We start from the raw sequence: 14,109 nt of genomic DNA, 5'->3' as shown, positions 1-14,109 counted from the left end.
GGAAATGCTGGTATAGAGAATCTAAGTTACATATTGAAAAGCTGCTTTATGATGTGTAAGGCAGTAACACTGCACACTTTGGAGTTATTTTTTCCATTGGACTGGAAGAATTTGCAGTTTATCGATCTTCTCTTAGTTCACATCTAACTTCACAGGGTCTGGGGCCTAATTAGTAAGCAAAGAGCTCTGCTCCCTAGGGAACTTACTGTTGGTGGGGCCTGTTTCACAAGGAAAGCCCTCATAGTTACAGTTTTGTTTTACTTGAAGTCCAGAGAATTTTTCTTAAAGAAGTTGGGGTTATTTTCTCACTTTCATCTGCTTGTTCATTCATGGATCCCGCCATTCATTCGTTCTGTGAGGAGACATCTCCCTGTACCTTCAGCAAATTCACTGCATCTCCAGGAGGCCAGCCACATATAGGCATCATTCCACTGAAGGCGGACTGTGGAAAGAACTTCATTAACCCCACAGGCGTGTCCTGTGAACCCACAGCTGCAATTCACTGGGGTTAGGGGATCAAGTAGGGCAGCCTGGGTAGGTGGCATTTAGATTTTTTAGGTGAAACAATATCTACTTTTCCTACAATCACTTTGCAAAGGCAAGCCTGTTTGCTTAAAAGTGCTTTGTCTACAGACCAACTCTTTCTGGAGTTTTGTTTTTTTTTCTTTGCAACTGTCATTTGGCCAATTTAATATTTTTGTCTAAGGCAGCTTCTACATTAATTTTATTTTGTGAAAGGCATTTATCATTTTAGTAGCATTAGGTAAATCTTGGGTTATTTTCCTTGTTTTGGATAACTTGATATCTCATTTATTCCTGAACACTTGAAAGGCTTTTAGGCCCATATGTCTGATTATTATTTCTTTAAATTTATTCTTTAACAATAAATACTTTATCAACGGTACTCAAGACATAATTAAAATTGTTATGTGCGGACCTTTCCTTAACTCAAACCCATCACAGAGAGTGCATGGAGGTATTGAAATTGCATTAATCATTTTATCATCACATATTATTTTTACCGATTAGGTATTTAAGGAAGGTCAGTTATGGAATAACAGACAGAATAAACTAGGTTTTATTTCCTAAAGAAATAATCACACACATGAGCAAAGATGTTGATATGAAGATGTTTATTGCAATATGGTTTTCAATAGCAAAAAACGAAAGCATGAAAAATAAGAAAACAATAAAAAGGACCAATGATAATAGATTGGTGGAAATGATGCTGTTGATATACAATGGAATATTACACAGCTACTCAAACTTATGGTGTCATTGGATAACTCATTGGATCCATATGTGGTACAGAAAGATATTCTGCTATTTTGCTACATTTAAAAAAACCATGTTGGAAAGAGTGTAGATTCTATAATGCCCTTGTATGAAAAACTGTCTACAGTAACAGGTACAGGAGGGTGTCAAAAATTGTATACACATTTTAAGAAGGAAAAACTGTATTAAAATTGTCATAGTTGCTATATACTGATAACAAAAGATGAATACAAGTCACATTTGCATAATCGAAGTCAAACGTGACATGAATATTACCAATTTAATAGTTTTTGCCTCCCTTCAAATGTTTATCCCTCTTTTTGGCACCCTCTGTATATCACATGCCTGTGGTGGGAGAAGCGCTGTCATTGGCCGTCTGGCAATGCATGCACAGAAGACAAGTACTCATGTTTTCCTTTTTGCTGATCTGGATTTTCAGGTCTTTCCACTGTGAACATGGAAAGACCTGAAGCAGGAGTGCCCCTAAGCAGGAGTGCCCCACCTCCAGCATCTTTCTAGGCCTGGCAAAGTCAGGAAGGAAGGAGGGACAGAGGGAAGGAAAGAAGAGACAGGGGAGGGAGGAGGAAGAGAAGGAATGAAAGTGGGAGAAAAGGAAGGAAGGAACGGAGGTTGTTCTAAAATCTGCTTTCGTTGAGCTGCCATCTGCACTAGCTCGCTCACATCTGGATGCCTCTGAGGTGTAGGAGCTGAGTGCTCAGAGATGTCTAGAAAGCCCCATAGGAAGGTCTTCAGAACTGCGGGAAGGAACTGTCTCCAGAAATTTCCCTCCCCCAGAGAGGTAATGAGCAGCAGGTGTTTCTGAAGGCTCAGGGTGGTGTGAAATCACTGGGGAAACCCTGCTCCTCCCCAGGCTGCAGCAGTTTCAGGGTGCCTCCCTTGCTTAAAGGGCTGAGGCATCCTTGGAAGAGCAGGCAGACTCTGCAGGCTCCTGCCAGGAGAAAGGAGCATTCCCAGGTATCCTTTGGGATGCTGGCAGGACGGGAGCTCTCTCCTGACCCCACACCCAGAATCCCCTGCTCTGTGGAGGCTCCTCACATGCTGGGAGGCTCAGCCTCTGTCCCTACCTTAGATTTTCTGTTATTTGTTTTAAAACAGGGGAGTCTACACACTGTGGAGCTCAAGATGGTCCTGAGTGGGGCACTGTGCTTCCGGTGAGTATATGAAGCTCTGGTTTGGCAGAGACCCTGGGGCAGACCTGTCGTCCAGCTTTTTGAGGAATGGAGAGAGGAAGGGAAGAGGGGCTGTGATTGCAGCTGGAAGTTGTGACCAGTTCCTCACTGCCCTTAGAGAGGTTCTTCCGGCCTTCTTAGATTGAGCAGGACTGGGGAAGGCCACCTCAGGAAGGCTCTGACACTAAGGGGGACAATGAAACACCCAGTTGAGAGCTGCAGCCTGGTCTGTCCACAGTGAGGAAGTGGGTCAAAGGACGTGCTCAGAGCTCTCATGTTGCCACCCAGCACAGTGGATTGATGTCCACTCACCCATTCTGTGTCCATACCTTCTCAATGCTCACTGGGGGAAAAATTAAACAAAACCCACTATTTGGCCAGTTTGTTTAGCCACTGGCATTACTAAGAAGACACTCTGCATTGCCCTGGACCTTACAATGGTGGATGAGAGCAGCCCTTTCTCTGGGTTAGAATAGCACTTCCTAATGTGTATTCCATGGGACTCCCGACCCAGGAGATGCTTTAGCTCTGGAGCTTTCTGACAAAATGTGAGGAATGCTGCTTTCCACATCCCCTTATAACAGAACCACAGCACAACTCAGCTTATTAGTGACTCTAAGGTTTTCTGAAGAAATTAAATTTGTCTAATCCTGTTTGGCCACACATTAATTTTTATACTGTATGCTTTTCTCCCATATGACTTACAGAGAAAGCCACTTAGGATACATCTTTCACCTCACAAGATGTCAAAAAATCAACCAAGATTATAGATGAGAAATAACTTTGAGAAGTAAAATGAAAGAATTTTAAATTTACAGAGATTCTTCACTTAGCAGGGACTATATGGTCACTTGGAAGTACGGTACCCTGAGGTCTTCGGTGATAATTGAAGAATCAGATTTTAATCTGGAAGAGCCTGGAGTTATCGCTCCCATCATCTGAGTTCAGCAATGGGGAGCTCAGGCCCAGAGAGGGTGAGGGGAATTGTCTCCTGCGACTTGGCAGCAGCCAGGGAAGAGCTGGGATGGGAACCCAGGTCTCTGACTTCTAGTCCGGATTCTCTTCCCACAGCACACAGAGGAGACTTGTTGGAGTAGAAGAGGTTAGATAGGTAAAGGAGTAAATCTCAGATTCAGATGGGAAGCTCTGGTAGTGAATGAGCCCAGCAGGGTTGGGATGGATGACATGGTGGAAAGATAGGGAAGCAACGTACATGAGATTAGGGGCCTCTCTGGAGACAGGACACATTGGAGTGCCCACCTTCCCCTAATGGAGTCTCAACCCTTCTTAATGTTTCAGAATGAAGGATTCCGCATTGAAGGTGCTTTATCTGAACAATAACCAACTTCTAGCCGGAGGGCTGCATGCAGGGAAGGTTATTAAAGGTTGGTGGCAAAATGCGGCCCAACATTCCTGGGTCTCTGCCTACTCTGAGGGGAGGGTGCCTGAAGAGAGTTTGCAATAGTCCTGCCAATTAGCATAGGTTTATAGACCCCCAGTCCCTGAAGTGTTAGATGGGGCACTGTTAGTCAGACTCCCAAGGGCAAATAAAATACTCCACCTCTCAACAAAGTCAAGATAAAATCTACTGCTACCTGAAGCTTCTGTGCAGAGGTGGGATTATTTTCCAAGAGGGCATCTTGTCATTTCCTCATAGATATATACTTATATACAAACATTCTATTTTCTGGAAACTGGTGCTGAGGAGAGAACTACAGCAGGCTCTCTATGCTTCTATTCTCAGATGGGAGTACGTTTCTGTCCCTCCACTCTGGGTCCCCAGTCACTCAGAGTGGCAGAGAACAGGTGGCACCATTTGGCCTCTTATTTACTCTGCTCCTAACCCTGTGAAGGGCTCTTTGCTCTAAAACAGTGTTCACTTGCCCACCCAGGGGACCCTCACTGAGCACAGAGACAATGGATCCCCCTGCTAGGCCATGTGTTCATGTGTGTGCATGTGTGTGTACACACAGGCATGTATGTGCACCTATGTATGTAAGTGTGTGTGTGCAGGTATGTATGTATGAGTGTGTGTATATATTTGGGTGTTCATGTAGGCATGTGTGTAAGCATATTCATGCACATATATGTATCTATGTGTATAAGTATGCCTGTGTGAGCATGTGCACATGTGTATACATGTGTGTATATGCACATGTGGTACGTGTACATTGTATATCTCTGTGTGTATTTCTGTGTGCATGTGTGCATGTATGGGGATGAATCCCTGTGGCGGGATGTCCAGAGAGGAGTGAGGCCTGCTTCTGCTCTCTGGAATCTCACAGGGTAGAAGGACCTTCAAACAACTCTAATGGGAGGCTTATCAAGATGAGTTTCAAAAAAGAGGCCTGAAGCCAGGGGGCGTTAAAGGAGGAGGTTGAATTGGCCTTGGGGTTTAGAGAAGCCTTTTGAAAATTTGACCTGAACAAGGGGTTGAGATAGGAGGTGGAACAATGTGCTACTGTAACTTGATGTCTACTGGGCCAGCTGGCAGAGACCACCCCTCCTTGCCCTTATGACAGTCACCAAGAAGCTTTCCTTCTGCCCAGCAGGGGATAGGATGGTTTCCACTGGTCCTGCACCTTAGGTTTCAGGAAGGGGGTAAGGGGTGGGGGTGGCCAAGGTCCCTGAATCTAGCCTCCTCCTCGTAGGTGAGGAGATCAACGTTGTCCCCAATCGATGGCTGGATGCCAGTCTATCCCCAGTCATCCTGGGTGTCCAGGGAGGGAGCCAGTGCCTGTCATGTGGGACAGGGCAGGAACCAACTTTGACCTTGGAGGTGAGTCTAGTTGGGACATCCTTGTCAACTCGTGGCTAAGCCAACAGACAAAGAGTGCACTGGGGCTGGGACCCTGCACCTCTTGGTTATGCTCATCAGGATTCTCTTTATGGGCTTTACCTCCTCCCTGCCCTGGCCCCACCCAGCCCTTCCCCTGCCCCTTCCAGCCCCTCACCTGCCCTGTCCCTTTGCTGGCAGCCAGTGAACATCATGGAGCTCTACCTCGGAGCCAAGGAATCCAAGAGCTTCACCTTCTACCGGCGGGACAGGGGGTTCACCTCCAGCTTCGAGTCGGCTGCTTACCCAGGCTGGTTCCTGTGTACTGTGCCTGAGGCTGACCAGCCTGTCAGTCTCACCCAGCTTCCTGAGAACCCTAATGGGGATACACTCATCGTGGACTTTTACTTCCAGCAGTGTGACTAGGGTGGCCCCCAGGATTCTCTAGGTGGGGCCAGCTTGGGCAGGGTGTTAGTGGAGGAGGAGACCCTTTGGCAACCACCCCTCTACTCTCAGGGCCCCCACCTCTGACTTACTGGGCACATGGCTACTCTCTGTTTGGGTAAATTTGGGTAAATTCTGAGATTTGGGGCTCAGCTCACAGTTTCCTCCCCCATTGGGTGATGCTATTGGTGTGGAAACTTATAAAACTACATGGGATAAACTGGAGAAACACAAAAAGATTTCAAGGGGGTGGGTGGGGCAGTGGTGGGAATTATTCATGCTGAGTGGTAACTGACCCAGTGTTCCCAGACCTCATTGGTCAGCCCAGCCGCACTTGAGCCTTCTGGGGCCAACAGCCCCCACATGAGGTCCTGTCATTCACTGCTGTGCAGGAGAGGGAGCTGGTCACAGAGTTAGGGACCCATGGTCCTCAGCCCGGCTCCCTTCTCCTTCCCATTAGTCCTGCTGCTATCATCATACTATGCTACCCTGTTTCCCTGAAAATAAGACAGTGTCTTATTTTAAGGTGTGCTCCCAAAGATGCGCTAGGTCTTGTTTTCAGGGGACGTCTTACCTTTCCTGTAAGTAGGTCTTATTTTCGAAGGATGTCTTATTTTCGGGGAAACAGGGTAGCTTTTCTATCTCTACCTTCCTCCTTTCCCTGTGGGCATGAGAGGATGGTGGTGTCAGAGGAAATGGCTCCAGCTCACAAGGTAGAAGATGGGCAGGACATGCCTTCCATTTTCAAAACCTAAGGTGCAATAAAAACCCCAGATGGGGATCCCTATTCACATGAATAGTTGCAAATGACATATTAAGTGTGAAGAGCAATTATAAAGTAGCATATCTTGTAATTTTATTTTAATTTATTTTTCTGCATTAAAAAAGCCTAGAAGAGTTTACTTCAATTGTAGCAATGTCCAGGTGGTGGCAGTTTAGGTGAAGTTTTCACTTTTTTTTTTTTTTTTAGGTTATAAAAGTATAAGTTTATTTTATTCTAGAGAGAGGGAAGAGAGTGGGGGGAAGGATGAGAAAGAGAGAACAGAGCAGGGAGTGAGAGAAGGGAAGACGGGGTGGAGAAGAAAAGGAGCGAGGGAATGGTGTGGCAACGCAAAGAAGATGCTTTGTTCTTTTATTTATCTGAATTTCCTAGTCTTTATACAATGAGGATGGATTACTTGTATAACAATAAGAAATTAACCTTGGGCTAAGCACAGCAGACGTGGTTTTTGCCTGTCCTTGGGACTCCACGTCCCCAGAGTGAAATGTGCAAATTGAGTTGTGCTCTGCTGCTCTAGATGGCAGCAGCAGGGATCAGGAAATAGTCCTCAGCAAAGCCACTAAGAAGAAGGATGTGATGAGCTTGTGTGGCTGGAATCTCTTGGGTAAGGAATTTACAGGAAAAAAGATCATCTTGTAATTATTTCCTGGAATGGAAAGCCCTCCAAGAGGGCTGCTGTACTATTAGAGTAGTGTCCTCCCAAATGTACATGCTTCCTGAAACCTCAAACTTGACCTTATTTGGAGACAGCATCTTTGCAGATACAATCAGTTAAAATGAGATCAGGCTGGATTAGGGTGGATGTAAGTCCAATAGGAGGAGAGGACACAGAGACACAAAGGAGACACAGGGGGAAAAGCCCAAGCAACCACAAAGGCAGAGATGGGAGTTATGTTGCCCCAAACCTAGGAACACCAAGGATTGTGGCAACATCCTTTTATTTACCCATTCCCTCGCTCCTTTTCTTCTCCACCCCATCTTCCCTTCTCTCACTCCCTGCTCTCTTCTCTCTTCTCATCCCTCCCCCCACTCTCTTCCCTCTCTCTAAAAGAAAATAAACTTAGCACCTGTGGCTCAGTCGGTAGGGTGCCGGCCCCATATACCGAGGGTGGTGGGTTCAAACCCGGCCCCGGCCAAACTGCAACAAAAAAATAGCCGGGTGTTATGGCGGGCGCCTGTAGTCCCAGCTACTCGGGAGGCTGAGGCAAGAGAATCGCTTAAGCCCAGGAGTCGGAGGTTGCTATGAGCTGTGTGATGCCACGGCACTCTACCGAGGGCCATAAAGTGAAACTTGGTCTCTACAAAAAAACAAAAAAACAAAAAAACAAAAAAAAAGCGATATGAAAACTTCACCTAAACTGCCACCACCTGGACATTGCTACAATTGAATTCTTTACCTAGGAAGAGGAAGGAAGGATTCTTCCCTAGAGCTTTCAGAAGGATTGTGGTGGCCCAACTGACACCTTAGTTTCAGACTTCCAGCCTCCTAAACTGAGGGAGAATAAATGCCTGTTGTTTTAAGTGTGAGACAGTTGTTCACAACAGCTGTAGGAAATTCAACTAGCCACTAACAATCCCTGCCTCCTAGTGCTCACCTCCTATGCCCGCTTCCATATTGCACTGGAGTTGTCTCTGTGGCCAACAGAACTTGGTGGAAATGATGGTATGCAGCTTCCAGGATTAGGTTAGAAAAGACACTGTGGCTTCTATTTGAGTGTGCACTCGTGTGCTCTCTCTCTCTCTCTCTCTCTCCCACTCTCTCAGTTTCTTGGTTTACTTGCTCTGGGGGAATTCAGCTGCCTTGCCATGAGCATCCCCATAGAGAAACCCAATGTGGTGAGTAACGAAGGCCCCTTCCCACAGCTGCATGAATGAGTTTAGGAGCAGGTCCTCCAGCCCCTCCAGCCTTCTGCTCCTGTAGCCCAGCTGCCAGCTCAACTATGGCCTCAGCTACCAGCTCAACTATGGCCTCATGGGAAATCAAAGCAGAGTTGCCCAGTTGAGCTGCTCTGGATTCCTGCCCCTCAGAGATTCAGGGAGATAATGACTCTGGTATTTTAAGTTGCTCAGTTTGGAGCTAACTTGTTCTGTAGCGTAGATAACTAATATGCAAAGAGAAATAAATTGATTTGGTTTACATATGTATTATGATCTCAATTGTCGCCAATATTTTCGTTTTGCTTCTCCAAATGAGCAACAACCCTTTTATTTACCCAAATATTCTATTTAAAAGCTGATGATACTTACCAGCTCTGTGAACTTTGGCAAAAAAAGGAAGAAAGAAAAGAAAAGCTGATCATACTAAATTGGTTGAATATTCAGTTTCACAAGGTTTAAGTCTTCTTTGGATGCTTTTGTGCCTTGAGGTGCCAGGGACGGACTCCAGTGTCCCGGCCTAAACCCGGGAGGATGAGAGCAGAACCAGAGGAGGGGCCCTTACCTGAGCCTCAGGTATTCCACCCGCACCTCACCTGTTGGACAGGCCTGGCAGGTTCAGAGTCTGCTGAGGGTAAGGAGGTGGCCAGGACAGAAGGAGCTGCCTCCATGTGCCTCAGTGCTGGAGGTCAGATGCAGCTGAAGTCCTGGGTAGCACAGCTCCTTCCCTAGGCCTCCCAGGGCAGTCAAGAACATGGGCTCTGGGTGCAGCTGTGTTTCAGACCCTGTTCACATTCTTTGTCTCTCTCTATGGGCCCAAGCACAGCCCCATGTTGCTCCCTCTAATTTTGTACTCTCCACACCTACTCTCTGCCTAGAGAAATCCTTCATCCTGCTAAGATGCCACCTCCTCTGAGATGCCATTGATGAATGAGCTCTCTGCTCATCTGCTGTGGGAAGGCTTTGGGCACACCTCCCAGCATTGTAGTCACTTGACTTGGAGTCTGTGGTCACTGGCATGATCTTAAGGTTAGGGCTGCATCAGTTTGTTTCTGAGCATCTAGTATAATGCTTGACACATAATTGCAACCCTGTGAGTATAGAGTGTGGAAACTGTTCCTCTACCCTGGAATATTGTATTCCTCTCCTCCACTCATCTAAACAGCCCCAGCCCCAACACCCTGGTCAGGGAGCAGCTTAAATTCCACCTCATCCTTGAAGGTTTCTCAGACCTGAAGTGATTGTTTTCCCATCTGTAGAATAACAGGATTCAAAAGGGCTTTAGCCAGGATGAGCAGACATTTATAAGTCAATAGCAAAGGGAGGAATAGAAAAGGCTACCTTCAGAAACATAAGGGTGTAGAATCAGTGAACTTGATGAGTAAAAATAATAATACTAAAAAGAAACATTGGGGATGGATCCTGGCATCACCACTGTTCAAGTGAAAAAAAAAAATAACCTAGTGGTTTTTGATATCTGAAACTTTGATATAAACCAGTGGCCTGGGCCTACATCTGCAGAGGTGGAATGCTCATACCTTATGGGGTTTGTACCAGTTGCAGACAATGAAGAACAGATAATGTCCGAAGACCAGGTCATAAAGAAGAGGCTGAGGTGCTGAGGGTCTTCATCCTGAAGGAGCAATGGGCAGAGAGCCCCTCTCAAGCACCCAAAGGCCTGCAAATGGAAGAATATACTTTTTCTGTGTAATTTTAGAAAGCATATGCAGGACCAATGGGATTGAAATTGTGTGGAGGCTGTTTTTCCTATAGGACTTCCAAATTTTAATCACAAGGACAATAAACACTGGTAGTGCTTTTTAAAGAGGTGTTGAGGCAGAGCTGAATTAACCTATTTCTCAGAGATGCCTTAGCATGGGTTTCTCCATTTGAAGGGGGACTATGATGTCACTATAAAGTCTTTTAAATTCTAAGGACTCTTTTGCCCAAGGAGTTACTCCCGTGCAATTGTCTCTAACATGCCCCTTGGTCCAGGGCTTAGAGAGTCGTGTCTTCTTAATTACGTTTTCAAGTGTGTGTGACTTCCTTCTAGCTAGACTGTAAAGTGATTTAACAACAGGCGCTGTATATTCAATGTCTTTTACACGTAGCAAGCAAGTGGATGCTTTGTAAATACTCATTGATCGCCTGATGTAATGACCCACGCTTTGGCCCTTCCCATGGGGGAGTGAGAGACTGTGGAGAGGTGAGGAATGATCACTGCCTTTCCAAAGTAGAAATATAGTCCCCTTTCTGCCCCTCCTTTCTCATTTTTCATCCTGTAGGCATTTGGGTCCTAGGCTGATCCCTCCCCTTCCTCAGCAAGCCCTTTGTGAAACTTCACAAATAACCTGAGAGGGAGAATTACAATAAGGCTGTTGGTCCTCAGATAGTATTATACTCAATTTCTCTGCCTTTTGGAATAGGTGGATGAATGGATGGAGGGATGGAAGTATGGACAAATGGAAGGATGGACAGATGGTTGTATGGATGGACTGAGTTAAGTAGTATCAATTAGAGACCTGAGTGTTCTCTCCCCCTGCACTATTCACACTGTCATATTTCCTAGCGGTCAAGGATGCGTGATATTCGTCCAATCCCAGAATGAATCTAAGACCATTGTCTTTTGCAACTGGGATCCCCTAGATATTCTGTTTTATTAGCCTGGTACCAACTCATTAGACCTACTGAAAGGCATAGATTCTCTTTTCATCTTTCCCAATAGGGCCATCCTGTCAGGCCCTGCTCTCACTGTGGCTCTCTGGCCATAGTCTGGCTTCAGCCATCAAAGGTTGTTCTGTCCTTGGGGCCACCAGACATACTCTCTTTTGCATTTATTACCTCTTTAAGTCTAGGATGGAGCCCCATGGGGCACCAGAGAGGTCTGCCCCAGCACTGTTTATCTGTCTGTGAAACCACTAATAACACAGTCAATGATAGTAGCTACAGAACAGGGGGCTGGTTCTATTCCTTGCCCAGGCTTTATAGGTGACTCTCTCCCCCTTCACCAAACACTCATTAGTGTCCTACCTTCTTATTATCCAGACTGTGCCTGAGTCATTATGAAATCTCTAGGTTCTTCTTCTTCCCTATCCTGGATCCAATTATAGAGATTGCTACAGGCGTGACCTACTCTGACCAGATGGTATAAACACAGTTCAGATGCCCTGGAGAAATCAGTCAGAGGCTCCCAGCATCAGGGTACCAGGCCACCAGGATCTGCAGGTCAGTGGTGGACAAGTAGTATTCTCTCTTTCTTTCTCTTTTCTTCTCCCCTCTGTCACTATCTCTGATTCATTCCCTTCCCCTTTACCCCTCCTGTCATGCTCTCCAGGTAACAAGGCATCCCCTCTGCAGAACATAGTGGGGTGCTGCGTAAGCTTAGGAGCACATAGATTTGAGAAGGAATAGACTCTGTCAAATCAAGATTTTAAAATATTTAGAACCACAGATTTTAGAAAGTATCTCAGACAAAATCATCTAGGTCAGTGCTACTCAAATCATATTTGGTGAAGCTTGAGCATTTCTTAGCTTCTTGGGAGGCCCCCTGGTGCCTGCTTTGTGGGCAAGAGAAATACTACCAAGGTTCTAGTGTTTGCAGAGCTTTCCAGATCAGAAGAAGTGGGTCTCTCTTACCCATATTGCATTCATTAGGTTTCTGTGTAAACTTTCATTGTGACACTTAAAACAGTTTTAAAAGATACTAACCAACCTCTTATTCCAGTGATGATAAATTAAAGGACCGGGGACAAAAGGTGGCAACATAAATTGCTAACAGAGCTGAATCTAGAACCCAGTCTTGCAATTAAAAGTCTGCTGTGTGTGTTTCTGGGTCCTGCCATGAGCACCAAGCTCTGTTGGTCAGGGTGGCCGGAGAAAGAGTCCAGTGAGCTATAAAGACATAGTTCATGATGTCCAGATCTTATTAACTTTTATAAGGGAAACAAATGTCTTTATGTACAACAATAAACAATACAGTACAATTTAATAGGAGTTCAGAATAGGGTTGCGACAATAAGAGAAAGATTTATTAAATTCTGAGTCATGGAACTGTTGACAGTTTGACCTAAAAAGAACCTTAACGACCACATTATCTAATCCCATAAATTTATAGATGCTGTAACTGAGGATTGGAGGTTGAGCGACATAGCCCTGCGTGTCTGAACTGTTACTCCTGACTGATGCTTGACTTGACATAACTAGATACTGAGCCTGTGTATGCTGATACCATGTCTGTGATCTTAGTACTGAAAGATCTGAATGGGCAGAGATGGGGAGGGTTAGCTTTTGAGGCAAGAAAGTCAGGCAACTGTGAGGATGCCCTCCGAGAAGATAAGAAGGAAGTCACGTTGCCTGAAGGGGTGGCTTAGGGACCACAGAGAAGTGAGACATTTTCATATGAGTGAATCAGGGTCAGACGGTTGCAAAATGGGCAGTCATTGCAGACCCTAGATCTGGGCAGGGACGTAGCAGAAGTCCTCAGAATGTGGGTCCAGTACCTCACCTAGGTTAGGTTGGGTGGAAGGTGGATAATGCAGGAATACAAGCAGAGCTGTAATGAGGATTAAGAATACTAAATTATATTTTGTTTATTTTTGTATATGAATAGAAATGATGAAAGTGGGCTCTTTGTCTTCTTCCTATCTTAGAGGAAACATTTACAGATTTTCACAATTCAGAATGATTCTAGCAATGGGCTTTTCATATATGGCCTTTATTATGCTGAATTAAGTTCCTTTTATTTTATTTTATTGTTTGTGATTCATTGAGGTTACACTGATTGCATTTGTTAAAGAAAGTCCCTCTTACAAAGTTATATATATATATATATATATTTTTTTTTTTTTTGTAGAGACAGAGTCTCACTTTATGGCCCTCGGTAGAGTGCCGTGGCCTCACACAGCTCACAGCAACCTCCAACTCCTGAGCTTAAGCGATTCTCTTGCCTCAGCCTCCCGAGCAGCTGGGACTACAGGCGCCCGCCACAACGCCCGGCTATTTTTTGGTTGCAGTTTGGCCGGGGCTGGGTTTGAACCCGCCACCCTCCATATATGGGGCCGGCGCCTTACCCACTGAGCCACAGGTGCCTCCCTACAAAGTTATATTTTAAAGGAACAATGTTTCAGAGCTTGTTGACACATCAAACATTAGGTCAGGAGAAATGGGAGATACTGTCAATGATTCTCGGGTTTTGAACATCACTGCTGAGAGGAATGGTATGGTAGTGAGAGAAATGAAATTGAAAGGAGTAAGTGGGTTGGGAAAAAGAGAAAACAATGAACTTGACTTTAGATATGTTATATTAGGCAGATTATCAGCATCAGCAGGATATCCAAGGGGGTCGTTCTGGGGTTGTGCGTAAAATAGGGTGTTGGTCTGGGTTTAGGGGTTAGACAAGATGATCATTGCAGTGATAGGAACGGATTAATTTCAGCCCCATGGAGTAGGAAGTAGAAGTGCTGATCACTTCAGCATTAGGGACAGCCCCAGGAGGAGGAGACATCTATGATAAGGCTGAGAAGGAGGGAAAAGGAGCGGTGGGGAACCAACCAATGTCAAGGGTTCCCAGGGGGCAGCAAGCAAACATCAAAGGAAAAAAAAGAGACTTTGGTTCCACAGAAGTTAACATTTGGTCTTCAAGAGAACACCCCATAAAGATGAAGTGCAGAAGAATGAGGACAGGACAGGGCAGGTGGGTGTGCGAAAGAACATGGGAAAGCCCAGGGCTATTCCAGCATGGTATATGACACAGGACAGGGGAATTAAAG

At 45.4% G+C, this 14,109-nt stretch overlaps 1 protein-coding gene across 2 annotated transcripts; it reads left to right on the top strand.

The window, feature by feature from the left end:
* Positions 1-1,926: 1,926 nt before the first annotated feature.
* On the top strand, positions 1,927-9,247 carry IL36RN (interleukin 36 receptor antagonist). Of its 2 annotated transcripts, none has more exons than XM_053589911.1 (5): positions 1,927-2,074; positions 2,392-2,447; positions 3,765-3,850; positions 5,117-5,244; positions 5,443-9,247. In XM_053589911.1, the coding sequence occupies exons 1-5, from the start codon at positions 1,997-1,999 to the stop codon at positions 5,665-5,667; spliced, it is 573 nt and encodes a 190-aa protein (XP_053445886.1). In that variant the 5' UTR covers positions 1,927-1,996; the 3' UTR covers positions 5,668-9,247. The 2 variants fall into 2 exon arrangements, with proteins under 2 accessions (XP_053445886.1, XP_053445887.1); XM_053589912.1 differs by lacking the exon at positions 1,927-2,074 and adding an exon at positions 2,224-2,250.
* The last annotated feature ends 4,862 nt before the right edge of the window (positions 9,248-14,109 follow it).

The sequence above is a fragment of the Nycticebus coucang genome, chromosome 4, assembly GCF_027406575.1.
Source record: "Nycticebus coucang isolate mNycCou1 chromosome 4, mNycCou1.pri, whole genome shotgun sequence".
Taxonomy (NCBI): domain Eukaryota; kingdom Metazoa; phylum Chordata; class Mammalia; order Primates; family Lorisidae; genus Nycticebus; species Nycticebus coucang.
The sequence above is the reverse complement of the archived record's forward strand: the minus strand, read 5'-3'. Positions and strand labels throughout refer to the sequence as shown.

Bases quoted from the DNA above. Each gene is read 5' to 3' on its own strand.
- IL36RN (XM_053589911.1), top strand. From the start codon at position 1,997: ATGTCTAGAAAGCCCCATAGGAAGGTCTTCAGAACTGCGGGAAGGAAC. The intron at 2,448-3,764 runs GTGAGTATATGA...TTAATGTTTCAG, and splicing joins AGTGGGGCACTGTGCTTCCG to AATGAAGGATTCCGCATTGA. The intron at 3,851-5,116 runs GTTGGTGGCAAA...TCCTCCTCGTAG, and splicing joins TGCAGGGAAGGTTATTAAAG to GTGAGGAGATCAACGTTGTC.